Here is a 16,625-nt window from a genome sequence, read left to right on the forward strand (position 1 = left end):
CCTTCTCCCTTCCTCTTCCTCCTCTATTTCTCTTATTTTCTTACTCATTCTACTCTTATCTACACGTCTGAGTTTAGAAACACGTGGAAACACCAGGAAAACAAAGTACAATAAATATTACCGAGGAGACAGCGGAGCCGATCAAGGTCCCGGGTCCATGATGGCGGCAGTGACGTCACGGCTATTTTACGTACCGTAACGGATTTCATTTTGAAATTGATCCCTCGAAAAAATGGAGCTAGGCTCGAATGCCTTATATATTCTGACTTGACAAATACTTTAACTAATATTCACAATATTATAACAGCTCCAGCCTGAGTAGTATTTAAAAAATATCCAAATGAATTATGGAAAAAATGTTGAAATATTCGGCACCATTTAAATCATTGAAAAGTCCACAACATTTGAATTTTCAGGAACGTAAAAAAAATTAAAAATCTGAACCATCATCTTACACCATCAAAAGTTACCTGGAACAAGAAGTAAACAAATAAAACCGAAATTGTGTAAAAAAAATAAGTGTTGGAACCTAAACACGATTAAAAACCACTGAAAAGTCCACCCATTTTGACTCAACAACAAGATAAAACACTTTAAAACATACGAACTATTTTTTCAAGCAATGAAAAAGTTAGTTACAAGCTGAAATAGAGAGAAAATAACACAAAAAGTGTTGTAATCACAACTTTTAACAGGACCATAAACCATTTTTAAAGTCCACTTATTTCTCTGAACAGAAACGAAAAACACTTTAAAAATCATAAGCAATTTTTAGAAACACAAAAGACGTAATTAGAGTGTGAAATAAAAAAATAAGTTTGTCAAAATCCTGCCAAAAAAAAAAAAAAAAACACCCCACATTTTCGTAAACACAAAATTGAAAACAACTCAACACAAGCAACGAAAACACTTCTAAAGCAAATAATTATTTTTATAAACCATAAAAAAAAACATACTATACGAGCAGAATAAATAAGTTAAGAAAATTACCAAAAAAATACTGGAACCAACAGGTTGGCACAGGTTGAAACAGGTAGCCAGCCATCATGGCGGCCCTTGGCAGTGGAGAGAAATTAAATCTCTTCCTGATCTGTTCTGCTGTTACTATCAAAATAATCTGCAGTGGAAGCGAAACTCATACATTTCCTTTTTTTGCTTGCTTAATTCTGGATTGTCTGTTATTGTTTTTAAGACAGCTGCACCCAAATACACCTGCTCTAGCATCAGGAACTCACGTTGATATCTTGGATCAACTTTTGAAAGCATGGTTTTCACAATGTATTCATGGTTCATGTACATCAGTAGCAATTCTTTATATAAATTACAAACTTGCCTGTGCAATTCAGTTATGACCACTCTTTCACTTTGAAATAAAAGGTTCAGCTGAGTAAACTTTGGTAATACTGAAGAAAGGAAGCAGTAGTAAAGCCTGGTAAATGGATTGTGCAGTTGTTCATAAGCACTTCTAACTGTGCAACCACAAGTTTTCGTCTGTTGAAAATTTAATTCAGCAAAGAACATCTGAAGAGGGCCCCACTGCTCAAGCATCCTTTTCACAACAGCCGTGTAGGAAAGCCAGCGCGTTCTAGATGGCAATAAAATCCTAAGCTTTTGAGCCCCAGCAAACTCTTGAAATTCTACAAATTGTGCCAATCGTTTTGAAGAGTTCTTGAATGTGTTGTGGACATCATGAGCTAGTTGTTCAATAGCATCAGGTAATTGTTTGCATGCTTCAGAGGCACATATATGGGCAGAATGGCATACACATTTCATAATAAAGATTCCTGGGAAAAGTTCCTTTAACCTGCTACTCACAGAGTTATTAGGCCCCATCATAGTGCTGCATCCATCAGAACCAAAGCCAATGATATTAGAAGTAGGTATAACATTTTCAGTAAATGTTTTCATTATCTCTGAAAACATCCTGGCAGCTGTAGCACCTTCATTAGCTTTACTAGGATCACTACTAAATAATGGCACTAAATCCCAAAATTTGGTGACAACAGCATTTCCTTCAACCACTCTTACCATGATGCATAAATTGAGAGACCGATATATCTGTGGATTCATCCACAAGAATGCTGAACTTATTCTGCTTTAAGATGTTAATGAGCTCTTGTTTGTGAGAGTGTGCCATAACATTACCACACACTCTTTGACATTTTGTTCTTTTCATTTTCAATTCCTTTGCAATAGCGGAGTCAGAGAAGCAACCTTTCAGGACTTCACACAGATGATCGGCCACACGGAAACTTACATTGTGTTCCACCATAAATGCAGTAAGCCTTATTTCAGCAGCCTTAACAGAATAACTTTTACTAGTTGCATTATCAGCACGTGCACTTGTAAAAGACTCCATAAGTTTTTTGGATGAGGATGACGCACACATTTTCTTGTGCTTTGCAGTGTTTTCGTGCAACTTCAGAGTTGTGACTTGGGCGGTTATTTCAACACTGAAAATAAGGCACATGGCCTTATAAACATCCTTATTTGCAGGCCTCACTCACGGAAACTGTTTTTCCCACTCGGGCCTATATTTCTGTTTCCGTCTCGCTTTTTTCGGCACTGCACCACATGCCTCCTCTCTCCCCTTTCCTTTCTCTTTAGACATATTTAACGAAAACTGAAAGTCCTGTCCTTTTCTTTGCTACAAAACAAATTTTCTTTGCTATAAATTTATGTTTCTGGCATGGATATGGATATTGGGGAATGGGAGGCAATTTCACATGATTTTTTTTTTTTTATTATATATAAATTATATATATTTTCCCCCAGATAGGTTATATTTGATGTGCCTGAATGCTTACTCGGATTGATCTTGTGTTTTAGAATTTTAAAAGAACCAAAACTCAGCAGTAAGACAGTTTTATTTCGTAATTATGAAAAAAAAAAAAAAAAAAAAAGCAGCTACTGATGAACATCACTGGCAGTTGGCAATGTAGTGGACAGTTACCAGAGCAGCAAACTATTCATTATTAAATACACAAACAACCGTTCTTGCACAGTGGACTACTTAACTAACAACCCCGCCGTATTTTTATCTTTTTACTCTAATAATCTATCATAACTACATGGGAAGTGATGTTTACAATTAATGTTGACATCTTGGAGGTAATTTGCACTGATGGTGCTCGGGAATGCCGTTTTGGCACGGCAGTACTGGTGATGGCGGTTTATAACCAGGATCGATACACCTGCAAAGATTACACACTTAAAAAAAATGTTCAGGGCCCAACCAGTCCATACGAGAGAGAGAGAGAGAGAGAGAGAGAGAGAGAGAGAGAGAGAGAGAGAGAGAGAGAGAGAGAGAGAGAGAGAGAGAGAGAGAGAGAGAGAGAGATCCAAGTCCGAAGAGAATGATCCATATTAACACAATACAGAATTATTTAGGCAACTGAGATGATAAACTCATTCACCATCTCATTCAGTTATTGCCAGCCCGTGCAGTGCATTAAGACTGATTTAAGTTCTCGTGATGTGCCTGTCACTTTCCCTAATTGACCTTTGCTTCCCTCACCTCTCTCCAGTCGTTATCTTGACCTCATCTAACGCGCCTATCTCTTAACACTCACCTCGCGCTCGTTGAGCGGCTGCAGGGTTCGGAAATTGTCCTGCAGTGTGCTGCCATCTTCAGCAGTCAGCTCCCTGAACTGCTTCAGCTGCGGATAGAGTCTCGGTGAGCGGGAAGCACGATGAGCCGGCGTGTGACGATACCGTGATTACTCGTGTGTCAGATGGAAAGATATAATTTCCGCAGGAATATTCATTTGAAGCGAAAGAATGCTTAAAGTAAAGGAAAATTACCTGACTGCTAGATATGTGGATTCTGTCCCTGAAGATCGTCCATTCCACCACCTCGTCGCAGCCTGGAGTGGTGAGGGAACCCGAGTAACGGAAGAAGTGGTCCACGTTGCTGGGCAGGAGGCTGTGCAGGGCTACTGAGCTAATAAGAGCCGTTTCGTCTGTGAATCGTAGCCATTAATAAGTTAATTAAAAAGACTGGTAAACACTATTTTCATGTAGTTTCCCTTTGTTTGGACCTCTTACTTACGAGGCAAGATTACACCCCTGAGACCGTTGATAATTGGGTGGAGATTTGGGTTATCAGTGTACGACAGCTCCAGCATAACACCGAACACAGCCACGCCGTCCTCGTGCTTCACAGCCTCCTCGAAGCTGCCATAGCTCTTGAGGTAGTGTACCAAGTGAATCTCAGCGGGGCACCTGGTGACGTCAGAAGAGTAAAATATTGAGAGATGATATACAAGACTGAATACGTATTCAGAGGAGGAAGAGATGTAATGGAATGAGATTGATAACGCGATTTAGATGATTTGACAGTTGTGACAAGATGTTTTTCGTGCGTGCATTGCCCGAATGATTTCCAAAAGTTATTGTTGCATCTTTCCATACCACCTTCCAATGGCTATTAAACCTCTTATTACTGGAGACGAAATGACGGTCTGTGGTTGCCTTGTGTAGAGGAATAAAACCAATTAAAGAAACAGTTTGTATTATTGGAGTTAGAGAACTGTGTACCGGTGGATAAAGGGGTTCAAAGTTGGCGACGAAACTCGGAGCATGAAGCGACGGATGAAGAAGGAAAATTGCTGTGCGAACCTTGAACATTATGAAGAGAGAATTGGATTGTAATCTTCGCCTCGCAACAAGGGAACTGAAAGAAGAATCAGTGTTCTTTGTCTGAAATTTTTATGACGTTACCATCTTTGACCTTGCGATCACACAAAGATTTTGTCATCTTTTTTGTCGCCGACTGTATAGGAGGGGAGATGAATCAAGCTGCAGAACTTTCCCACCTGACTTGATCCACGGTATGCTCTGAGCCGTGGGTGTCTGCAGCACCCCAGTGGAAGTGGAATTGATGGAAGACAAATTCACCGGTCAGGCTGCCCCCCGACACCGAGGCATTAACGTCCATGTTGACCTGAACTGTAACATTATATAATGAGGCGTGAGCACGTGGGCGAGGCTGAAGAGAAGGCGTGTGACACAGGCAGCACTGTGGGCCGCAGCAATGTAGTGGTCACGGCACGTCGTCACTAACCTGAATGCCCAGTGTTGGTGAGGGTCACAGTGGTGGACTTGGCGTCGTAATTATTGAAGTGAAAGGGCGTCAATGGCAAGTCTGTTTCAGTCTCACAGGTGTTGATGGCCACGGGAGACTGCCTGCGGCCGCCACACGCGGGGAAAGTGTACTGCCAAGTATGGGGTCCTGCGAGTGTTCACCATTGTACAACAGCTGTACGCCGCTGTGCTTAACTGATCAACTCTGATGAACGTTACGTGCAGTATATTGGAAAAAATAAAAAGACTAAAGGGAAAAATACTTTGTGATGTACGTAATCATAATTTAGTTCTGTTAAGAGACTCGTGTTGGGAAAATGACATCGGAAATATAGCAGACATGAAAAGATGAATGAAGCTCGTCACTTACCATTATCAGCGCCGTAGCCCCATTCGCCGGTCCTCACTGTTGGTGGAAGTATTCATTATTTGCATAGTGACTCCTGCAAACCACACCCGCAATATGCATGCCTCATCTGGTGAAGCGTCAGCGTGGTGCTGCTTGGCAACTCTTCCAACAAACAAAAAAATGCTAGGTATGTAAATCATCGAGACTGAAGTATCAGAAGAAACATCTCCCCTTAACTGTCCAGGGATGCGGAATCGTTACACAAATCTTCGAATTCGACTCCCGATTCCACAAAGATTAGTGGACGAGACTAAGTGTCCGAACTGTTTTTCTTCATCATTCCGGCATGTGTACTTGCTAAAAGTACACAATAGTAAATGAAACTAGGTATGAGGCGGCCCTTGTGCATGAAATTCAATAAATATCGATTGTCAAAACAGCAACACAGTGTGGTGCATCTTTAACACTCGATTCTCCAGTGCCTAACCATAACCTTCACCACTGGAGCAGAACACAGGCCCTGGTTTTCTTTCTCACCACAAATAGTCCCAAGGGTCTCCATTGGCTGTCCGGACTCACAAAATTAATATGAAATTTGCTGATAGGTCATGGCATCATAATGTAAGCTGGTCTGCCGTCTCATAACAGTGGGATGGGTGCTGCCGAGTCAATATTTGAGATAACTTTACGTTGTTGACTAATGAAATAGGGCGTGCCAGGTGCAATGCTTCTAACTTTGTTGTATTTCTGCCAACTACCAAGGCACGAGTCAACTAATTTGTGATCAATCATTTAACGTTTCAGGAATCGTTCATGTTACTGTTTACATTGTCGGAAGAGAGCACGGTCAATGTGCATACGCCACTTGAAATTCACCAACTTCCACCAGATACTTTAATGAAAAAGGTAATCATTTAAGCAGCACACTAGTCTTGGCTGATTACGAAGCTAAGCTTTTTGTTATACACTAGTGAAAACCCCAACTCCACCACATCCTTCCGCCACTCCAGCACTCCCTCTCCGGCGCTCACCCTGACCGTCGACTCTCGCCTGGGCGGTCGCCACCTCCAGCACCAGCACAAGCAGGAGTGTCTTCATGACGCCAACAGTGTGCCCCATCAACCTCCGTGGCTGAGGTTGGTCTGTGGCGAGTGCTGGCCAGTGGGTGAATCTGCATGCATTTGTGAAGCTTCGTTCTCTACTTTGCTCGAGACAACAGGCTGAGCCTTGCGCTGCGCTGCTCTTTCAAACAGTGACAGTTCACGTTAAGATAAAGAATCTTCTTCAGATAAGTCGTTTTTAAAAGGCTATCAAACTAATATTTAATCAAAGGAATATTTCATATGCTGACTTTATTTACTGTTATGTTTGTTTCCTCAGCTCGGGGATACACATATATTGACACGAGTGTTTATGAATAATACATAAATTGATAATACATAAATGATGCATTAATTGTGAATATTTTTGAGGTGTTCATACAAGGAGGACTTATAAATTTCCAAGATTTCAAGGATTGGTTTTGTGTGATTCGTTCTCAGTTCGGAGTGCACAAGCAGTGTGTTTATTTCATGCCGTGTCCTCGACGCCTGCACGACCACTAGGGATTACAAGGTTTGGACACGTTCATTAGATTTTCAGCGAAGCAATATTGTCCTTTAGACGTATTAATCTAGTAATTTATTCAGTAATATAATTACTCTTGTTTGTAACAGGATGTTCCTGCAGGCAAGATCCATTACTTCCCCCATCTCGTGACAGACCACAGGCAACTCACAGCTCGCATGCACTGTGCAAGACACATAATAATTTCCTCTCGGCAGTTTTCGTAAACAAGCTCTTCCCTTGTATTCCACGCCATTAGTATTACCGCTAGTGTGAAAATGGTAGTTAAGTATTTCTTCGAAGATTCGAAGATGCGTGAAACCTCGAACAGAGCGATGAGTCACAGCTGTCACCGGCAGGGCAGTAGCTGGTGAAGAGTGCTGTGGGTGATCCTTATAGGACCACGGTGAATTACCCTCACATAAACATACACACACACACACACACACACACACACTGTGACCGGGTAACCTGAGAAGGTTACCCGGTTAGGTTACAGATGTCGTTTGGAAGCGAGACAACCACATGGGGCTATGGGTGTATGACTATTTGTTCTAGACGCGGCTGTGGTGTGCTAGGGTGACAGGTTGAGTCCTGGATCAGAAAGGCATCAGCAGTCTTGTGCAGAAGGTGGTTTTCAGGGGACGACTGGACTAATACTCTATGGACTTTGTTGTTAGTTATGTGGAGGTAAAGTAGCCAGCGCGTCACTACCAGTCATCGTCCAGCAGCACCTCCAGTCACTCGACGCAGTGGGGCGCGGGATCTGAGCCGTGATACTCATCAGTCCTCGTCGTTGTCGTGATGCGTTGCGTGGCCTGTGGCCGTAACAGCGGACACGGAAACACATCAGGAAAAAAATAGGATAACTTTTCACAGGTAAACAGAACATCTTTAGCCTTACTTGGCCATTAGCAATTTTCAAGACGGCAGTTTGTAAACGTACACAGGTTCCCCCAACCATTGAAATGCAGGTGGGTTTGGGTGCGCTTGTGGTATCATTGGTGTTGTGGGTGGGTCTTTGTGATGTTACGGCGTGTGTTATGTTAGGCGGTGCAGGTGAAGGTATGTTAAGGTTATGTTAAATGAGTGTGGGTGGGGTATGTGAGGTATAACGTGTGTGGGTAGGAGTACGTTGTGTTATGAGTGTGGTGTTACGGTTCTGGGTGTCTTGGGCTTGAGGTCAGGAGCAGGTGTATCGAGTTATATACTTTTATAATTTTTATTGTAGGCAAAATATATCCCTCTTTAACTTTATAACATGAGAAATTATATCTCTGCGTTACGGTCCCGCGTTGAGCCAAGCACGTTATATTTTTGTGGCTAAATACTTACTTAGATTGGTCTTGTTTTTTTTTTTTTTTTTTATTAGTTTTGAAAGAAACAACTCCAACAGTGTGTATTTCATAATCATGATAAAACTAAGGACAGCTCTTTATGACCATTAAAACATCAATATCAGTTGGCAATGTAGTGGACAATTACCAGAGCAGCAAACATTGCATGCAGCATTAAACACTTACACAAACAACTGTTCTTCCACAGTGTACTCCTTAACTAACAACCCCGCCCTATTTTTATATTTTACTCGAATAACCTTGACTATCATAACTTTGCTAAACATCATCCATAGGTTTGTAATTTCATAGCTTTGGTCTTTTGCGTGCGGCACATGGGAAGCCGGTGTTCATCATCAAAGCTGACGTCTCCTTACTGCTTGTATTAATGGAAATCCTAGTCATCCTCCCAGGATCGATACACCTGCAAATATTACAAACTTAAAAGAACGCAGGTTCAGCCCCTACGAAAAAAAAAAAAAACCTAAAGAGGATTGCCCATACGAACACAACAAGGCTATTAAGGCAGTCCAGAGGTGTTAAACTAATTCACCATATTTTCGTTAATTATTGCCAGTCAGTGCATTACATTATGACAGTGATTTATTTAGGTTTTCATGGTGTGCCTGTCACTTTTCCCAACACTCACCTTGCGGCCGTTGAGCGGCTGCAGGGTTCGGAAATTGTCCTGCAGTGTGCTGCCATCTCCAGCAGTCAGCTCCCTGAATTGCTTCAGCTGCGGAGAGAGTCTTGGTGAGCGGGAAGCACGACGAGCCGGCGTGTGGCGATGCCATTACTCAACTGAATATTCCGCAGTAATGTTCAACTGAAGCGAGAGAAAACTTAAAGGAAAATTACCTGACTGTTGGATATGGGGATTCTGTCCCTAAAGATCGTCCATTCCACCACCTCGTCGCAGCCTGGAGTGGTGAGGGAACCCGAGTAACTGAAGAAGTGATCCACGTTGCTGGGCAGGAGGCTGTGCAGGACTACTGGGCTGATAAGAGCCGTTTCGTCTGTGAATCGTAGCCATTAATAAGTTACCAAGTCCTAAAGTTCATTAAATACAGCGGCAAACAGAATTTTTATTGTAGTTTCTTTCAGCGCCGTCTGTTTGGATCCCTGCTACTTACGAGGCAAGATTACATCCATGAGGCCGTTGACAATTGGGTGGAGATTCGGGTTGTCTGTGAGATGCAGCTCCAACAGGACACTAAACACAGCCACGCCATCCTCGTGCTTCACTGCCTCCGCCCAGCTACCGTAACTCTCGCGGTAGTGTACCAAGTGAAGCTCGCCGGGGAACCTGGTGATGTGCAGGAGAGTGGATGATACACAAGGCTGAATACAAAGGAGGAAAGGATGTATTGGATGGGATGATGATAATACAACCAAGATGAGAAGTCGGAAGGCAAAAAAAAAAAAAATGAAGGATGGCAGGTGGATCAAGCTGCTGCGGAGGAATTTCCCCACCTGTTGTGATCCACGGTATGTTCTGAGCCGCGGGTGTATACAGCACCCCAGTGGAAGTGGAACTGATGAAAGACGAATTCACCGGTCAGGCTGCCCCCCGACACCGAGGCATTGATGTCCATGTTGACCTGAACTGTAACATAATGAGGCGTGAGCACGTGGGCGAGGCTGAAGTGAGGCGTGTGACACAGGCACCACTGTGGGCCGCATCAGTGTAGTGGTCACGGCAAGCCGCCACTAACCTGAATGTCCAGTGTTGGTGAGGGTCACAGTGGTGGGCTTGGCGTCGTAATTAACAAAGTGGAAGGACGTATGTGGAATGTCTGTTTCAGCTTCACCGGTGTTGATGGCCACGGGAGACTGCCTGCTGCCGCCACACGTGGGGAAATGGTCCGGCCAAGTATCGGGACCTGCGGGTGTTCACCATTGCATAAACAAGTGTACGCCGCTGTGCTTCACTGATGGATGTGTTTGCATGCCATCCGAGAAACAATGCATGCCATTTGCGATATTGCGTGGGAGACGCTACAAGTCAGTATGGTTTGATCACAGTAAGGGATCACCTATGATGAACGTTAGTTGCAGAATAATGAAGAACAAAAGACGAACGGAAAATACTTTGTAATACATGCTGTGAATTATGTTGTAACACGACAACTAAAACATAGCAGACAGGAATAGCTGAATGAAGGCAGTCACTCACCATTTTCATTGCCATATCCCCAATCGCCGGATCTCCCTGTTGGTGGAAGCGTTCATTAGTTGCATAGAGTGACTCGTGTAAACCACACACTTGACATATATATATATATATATATATATATATATATATATATATATATATATATATATATATATATATATATATATATATATATATATATATATATATATATATATGGTGTTGCGTTGTATTGTGTCGACAAGGAGCTACTCGGCAACTCTACCGACAAACATAAAGCAGCAGTGAGGTAGATAAGTTTTCATGCAAGAAATCTCTTCCCTAAACGGTCTTGTAACTTCCTTCTTGAGACACTGCAAGTCAAAGGTGGAAGAAAAATACAGAAGCAGGTACGGAGTTCGAGTTTGCTAATAAAAAAAGGAATGAAAGATTGAAAATACTCGTTGCCTCTTGTATAAGGGAAGTGTACAGAATAGGTGTGAGAGATAATAGTCTTGTGCGACGAGGCCGCTGGAGAGGGCCAGTCATACAGTTAATAAGTGGATAGAACAATAAATATAGCTCAGAACACTGATGAATAATAGAGAATTAGTGACAGGCCAGAACCATTGGGAAGACCACTGCGAATAGACGTTGGAGAACAGTGGCTGTCTACCACAACAACAATAGAATAATCAAAAAGGAAACTTGAGATATTGTTACAGAGAGGATAGAAAATTAAAGCTTTGTGGCAGACTATCAAATGCTTTTGATATGTCTCCGGCAACAGAGGAAGTTTCACAGAATTCCTGAGAGAGAATGATCAAGACTCTGAGGAACGCCAGATCACCAGTAGAGCGGCCACGACGGCACTCATACTGGCGATCAGAAGTAAGGTTGTGAAGCGCTAGATGTTTAAGAACCTTCTTGCTGAGGATAGATTCAAAACCCTTAAAAAGGCAGGAAATTAAAGCAATGATTTGAAGGGTTAGAACGGTCACCCTTTTTAGGAACAGGTTGAATGTAGGCAAACTTCCAACAGGAAGAAAATATAGATGTTGATAGAGTTGAAAGAGTTTGACCAGGCACTGTGCAAGCACGGATGCACAGTTACAGAGAAAAATAGGAGGTTCTTTGGCCTTTCGAGAGTTAAGACCAGCAAGGGCATGAAAACATAATTAGGAAGAATCTAAATAGGAGACATGAAATAGTCGGAGCGTGGTGGGGAGGGAGGAGCAAGCCCTGAATTCAAAGTGGGGTTTTTAGCAACGGTTTGAGCAGAGTTCAGCTGACGAGATAGATGAAATGGCAGTTGTGTCATCGAGTTGAAACAGAGGAAGAAAAGATGAAGAATAAAAGTTGTTGGAGACATTTTTTTGGGTAGGTGCCAGCAGTCATGAGGGAATTTAGATTAAGAAAGACTTTGACATTTTCTATTGATGAAGGAGTTTATGGGCTCAACTGTCTGTGTGTTGAAGGGAATTTGTGTAATAAGGGATTGCACGAAATTCGAAGTAATTTCTTGCAAAAATATTTCAATAATAATTCCTACGATATTTTACATCAGCCTTGGTTTGGTGCAGTTACTGTAAATTACATTTAACCACTCAACTATGCTACATAGATTTATTATAGATTTTTACTGCATAATTCTTGTAGACAAACTAAAATTCTAAATTTATCAATATCATTTGTGTTCTTGGATATATGATTAACTGAATAAAATAAAACTACAGTAACCTAAGCAGACAAAACCTAACATAACCTTTACAGTAAAAACAAATAATTTCGGAAATATGATAACTGATTTTTTTTTTTTTTTTTTTATTAAATCAAGAAGGATTTCGGTTAATTCCCGATGACACATTCCCACTAACATACAATTGGTAACTACCAACTCCGCAGCAACCTCCCGTCACCTCAGCACTCCCTCCCCAACGCTCACCGCGACCGTGGGCTTTAGCCTGGGCGACTGCCACCGCCAGCACCAGCACAAACAGCAGTGTCTTCATTGCGCCAAGGTTGTGCCCGTCAGTCTTCGTTGCTGAGGTTGGTCTGTGGCGAGTGCTGGGTGGGCCTGCTTTTATGTAGCCGTGTTCTCTGCTTTGCTTGAGACACAAGTGGTAAGTCTTGCGCTGCGCTGCTCCTTGAAAGTGACAGTTCATATTAGGAGACAAAGAGATAAAGAAAGAAAGAAAGAAAAAAAAAAAAGAGAAGAAAACATTCACCAGATAACATTAAATTTTAAAAGACTTCAAAGCGAATATTCAAGGGAATATTTTACATGATAACCTTATTTTCAATTATATATGTTTCTCCCCGCTCTTGGATACACGCTGACACAATTGCTTGCGAACCATACATAAACTGAGAATATTTTTTAAGTCTACACCATAGAAAGAACACTTACAAATTCCAAAGATTTCAAGGATCGGTTTTATATGATTCATTCTTATTTCGGAGTGCACAAGCAGTGTGTTCATTTCATGCCGTGTCCTCGATGCCTGCACGGCGCCGACCAATAGGAATAACAAGGTTCGGACACACGGTGTTTTCCTGTTCATTAGACTTTTCCGTGAAACAATATTGTCCTTCGGATGTATTTATTTATCTACTTATTCACTGACATATTTATCCTCGTTTGTGATGGGATGTGCCTGCAAGCGAGGTCCATCACGCCCCTTATCTTTTTTTTTCTTTTTTGCCATCATTCGTGGGTATTAGGCCATTTTTCACTTTAATCTATTTTTTATTAATTTTATTTAATTTCACCTTATTTTTTGAAATAGATTTTAATACCTTTTATCCAGTTTTAAAAATGTACATATATATATATATATATATATATATATATATATATATATATATATATATATATATATATATATATATATATATATATATATATATATAGTTACAGCTGTCACAAGCAGGACTGCAGCTGGTGAGCAGTGCTGTGGGTGAGCCTTAGGACCACGGTGAATTATCCACACACACACACACACACACACACACACACACACACACACACACACACACACACACACACACACACACGCACACACACCTTCCACACTGACCAGGCAACCTGAGAAGGTGTACTGCAGGGTTAGGTTAGAAATAACGTTTGGACGCGAGACAAACACATGGGACTATGGATGTGTGTGTGTATTTGCCCTAGACGTGGCTGTGGGGTGCTAGGGTGACGGCTTGAGGCTTGGATCAGAAAGGCAGCATTAGTCTCGTGTGGACGGTGATCTTCAGGGAGCGACAGGACTAATACTCCACAGACGTTGTTGTTATTTGTATAGAGGTAAAGTAGCCAGCGTGTCACTCCCTGTCATCGTCCAGCAGCGCCTCCAGTCACTCGAGGCAGTGGGGCGCTGGATCTGGGCCGTGATGCTCGGCACTTCGTCACGAAACCTGTCATGGCTCTGTTTGAATATATATGTTTGAATATATATATTTGACACTTTTGCGTAGTGGGTAAGTATCCTGAGGCAAATTAAGGATAAAACTTCATTCCTTGCCCGTACGTTACGACATACGTGTGGATATTCATATTAATGACGCGATAACTAAAGAGTGAACGAAAAAAAAAGGACACTTGCTTCATCAGGTTATGGCAGCAAGAGAGAGGCTGCAGGAGAATGCCCTAGTACAGCTGCACTCAGCACCGATACTTGAGGGAGCTGCGTGCATCGGTAAAGACTGGAGTGCTCGTCTCGAGGATTCGATCCTGACTCACGGAAGTTTCACTGCGAGAAACCTGCAATAGTGTAACTCAATCCGACCCATTAGTAGATAAGTGGCAATTTCATCCCCCATGTAGGACCCTTGTCTATGTGATTCATGATTACTTAATGAATGAAGGTTAAGGTTTATTTCGAGCACTCATCATCACCGCCGCTGTTAGATCAAGTGATTAAAAGTATCCATAAAAAAAGACAAAGGCTGTATTTAAAAGTCGGAAGAAAGGAAGAGTACTTGAGTTTCCATGAAACTGTGGTTTTTGAGACTGACCGATTGTGTGTACATCTCCAGGCACTTGATGGTGTACGTGTCATAACATCACTATTGATAAGGGAGGGTGAATTAGGTGCGTGTATATTAAGATAGTGCAGTGTTTGAAAAGATACGTGTTCAAATTTCTTTCTGTGTAAACGTCATATGTTCGATAAGAAAAAAAAAAAAATCAATCTATAAAAACCTGCAACTTTTAAATACGATACTATTTTCAAGTCCTTGACCAAAATTGGTTTAAATGACTTCTACTGGGTATCAGTTTCGAAGGTGTACGTATTTCAGATCCTTTACCATCTTAATGCACACGTACCTAATCGCACAATTTTCAAGTACCAAATACCACGTGCACGTTTCCAACTAAATTTCGTAACATTACAGACGACCTTATTTCCAAGTCAGTATTTAAAAATTGGAAACATCTTCGTGGGAAACAAGCACGAGTGTATTCAAACTTTTCCCACGTACCTGTACCTTCAAAACTAGCACAAGCTTGTTGACACGTGCTTACTTCTTCAATGGTGACGCTGAACACTAAGAGAAATACGAGAAACAGCGCGACTTTCTGCCTATCTCCATTGCGCGTCATGTCCTGTGATTGCTATACCTCAGCTCAGAGTTTCACACCGTCTTATCGTTGTCTGGAGAGAAAACGGATATGAGCAGCGACGGTGCCCCTCAGCACAGGAGGCACGCGCGTGGATGCTGCTTGCTTTGCGCTTTTGTTGGATTTCTAGAATGTATGTTCATTCTCTCTCTCTCTCTCTCTCTCTCTCTCTCTCTCTCTCTCTCTCTCTCTCTCTCTCTCTCTCTCTCTCTCTCTTTTTTGTGTGTGTGTGCTATCAAACATTAAACCAATTCTGGGAAAATACAGAACTATGGTAAAGATTCAAAGGAACAGGTGATAGTGTTCCCATGAAGTACACTCACCCAAACACCTAAACACACACACACACACACACACCTGGCCGTACACACGAATGGTGGAGTCATTAATTATTGGGGTTCAGGTAGTGGTCTCGTCTTTCTCATCCACCTGGTGCTCGCGCCTTAAATATGGTTCATACACTCTCGTAAGCACTGACTTGTGCTCACAAAATATCGTGTATCTGCAGCAGGTGTGAGCAGCATCTGGTGCAGGTGCGCTTCATCTCCAGGCTTCTCGTGTCTCTCTATCATGCCTTTGTCTCATGCTTGTGCGGTTGTCTTATGTTTGAGATAAAAGGGAGGCGATTAGTGGTGATTGGTCTTGCTTTTCCGTGCAGCTGTGAACGATGAAGCTCAACATGGCTGTACACTGGCTTGTATTTAGAAATGCTTTGCTTTCTCACCACGACTATTTTCAAAGGCCGCAGAGATGTTTAGTCGGGTCCCCAAGACTGTTCATTCTTTTGATAATGTAGAAATCTTGTTAATCTGTTACTAGAACCATAAAAAAGACTCTTGAAGGCCCTCATTGCTTGACTGTAACTAAGCCTTTTGAATGGTCCACTATATGACGAAGGCGAGGTCGACCATGCCTAACACACACACACACACATACGCCACCGCTAGTTTCCTCTCCTATCTACTCCAGCGCATTAGAGTTATATAGTTGCCCCAAAGAAATAATGCTACAAAGTTCAGCTGTGTATCTTAACTCTTTAGACCAATATGGCTTACTTCTGAGAGCTACTGTGCTGTACATATCCAAACATCTCACATTCTGAATTTGTGCTTAGTTTCCTAGACCAGTTTTAGTTGTCCCCTGGAAGTAATGTCACAGAACCTATAGTCGCAGTGAAACATTTTGTACATTTTATTGAACATGATCACTTGTTTTCTGTTTTCTTCTTCCTTCTCTACAATGAACGATGCAGTGGAATGTATTAGCAGTTTTTTTTTTTTTCCATTTTCCTTTCTTCTGTTAATCCATCAGTCAATCAATTCATCCTTCCTTCCTTCTTTTCTTCCTTCCTTACTTCCTTACTTCCGTCCTTCCTTCCGTCCTTCCATCTTTCCTTCTATCCTTCCTTCCATCCTTCTTTCCTTCCGTTGTATCATCCGTCCATCCATCCTTCCTTCCTTCCTTCCTTCCTTCCTTCCTTCCTTC

General features: G+C 41.9%; 1 protein-coding gene across 1 annotated transcript; it reads right to left on the bottom strand.

Annotated features, from left to right (window-relative positions):
* Positions 1–2,848: 2,848 nt before the first annotated feature.
* Positions 2,849–15,137, bottom strand: LOC135106226 (uncharacterized). The gene is made up of 16 exons (XM_064014998.1): positions 15,008–15,137; positions 12,456–12,656; positions 10,553–10,588; positions 10,092–10,259; positions 9,850–9,982; positions 9,510–9,682; positions 9,235–9,392; positions 9,026–9,112; positions 6,466–6,676; positions 5,456–5,491; positions 5,066–5,233; positions 4,818–4,950; positions 4,052–4,224; positions 3,805–3,962; positions 3,573–3,659; positions 2,849–3,194 (listed from the first exon to the last, which is right to left on the bottom strand). Exons 1-16 carry the CDS (start codon positions 15,120–15,122, stop codon positions 3,174–3,176), a joined length of 2,058 nt encoding a protein of 685 aa, XP_063871068.1. The 5' UTR covers positions 15,123–15,137; the 3' UTR covers positions 2,849–3,173.
* Between the last annotated feature and the right edge of the window lie 1,488 nt (positions 15,138–16,625).

Source organism: Scylla paramamosain, chromosome 13, assembly GCF_035594125.1.
Source record: "Scylla paramamosain isolate STU-SP2022 chromosome 13, ASM3559412v1, whole genome shotgun sequence".
NCBI lineage: Eukaryota > Metazoa > Arthropoda > Malacostraca > Decapoda > Portunidae > Scylla > Scylla paramamosain.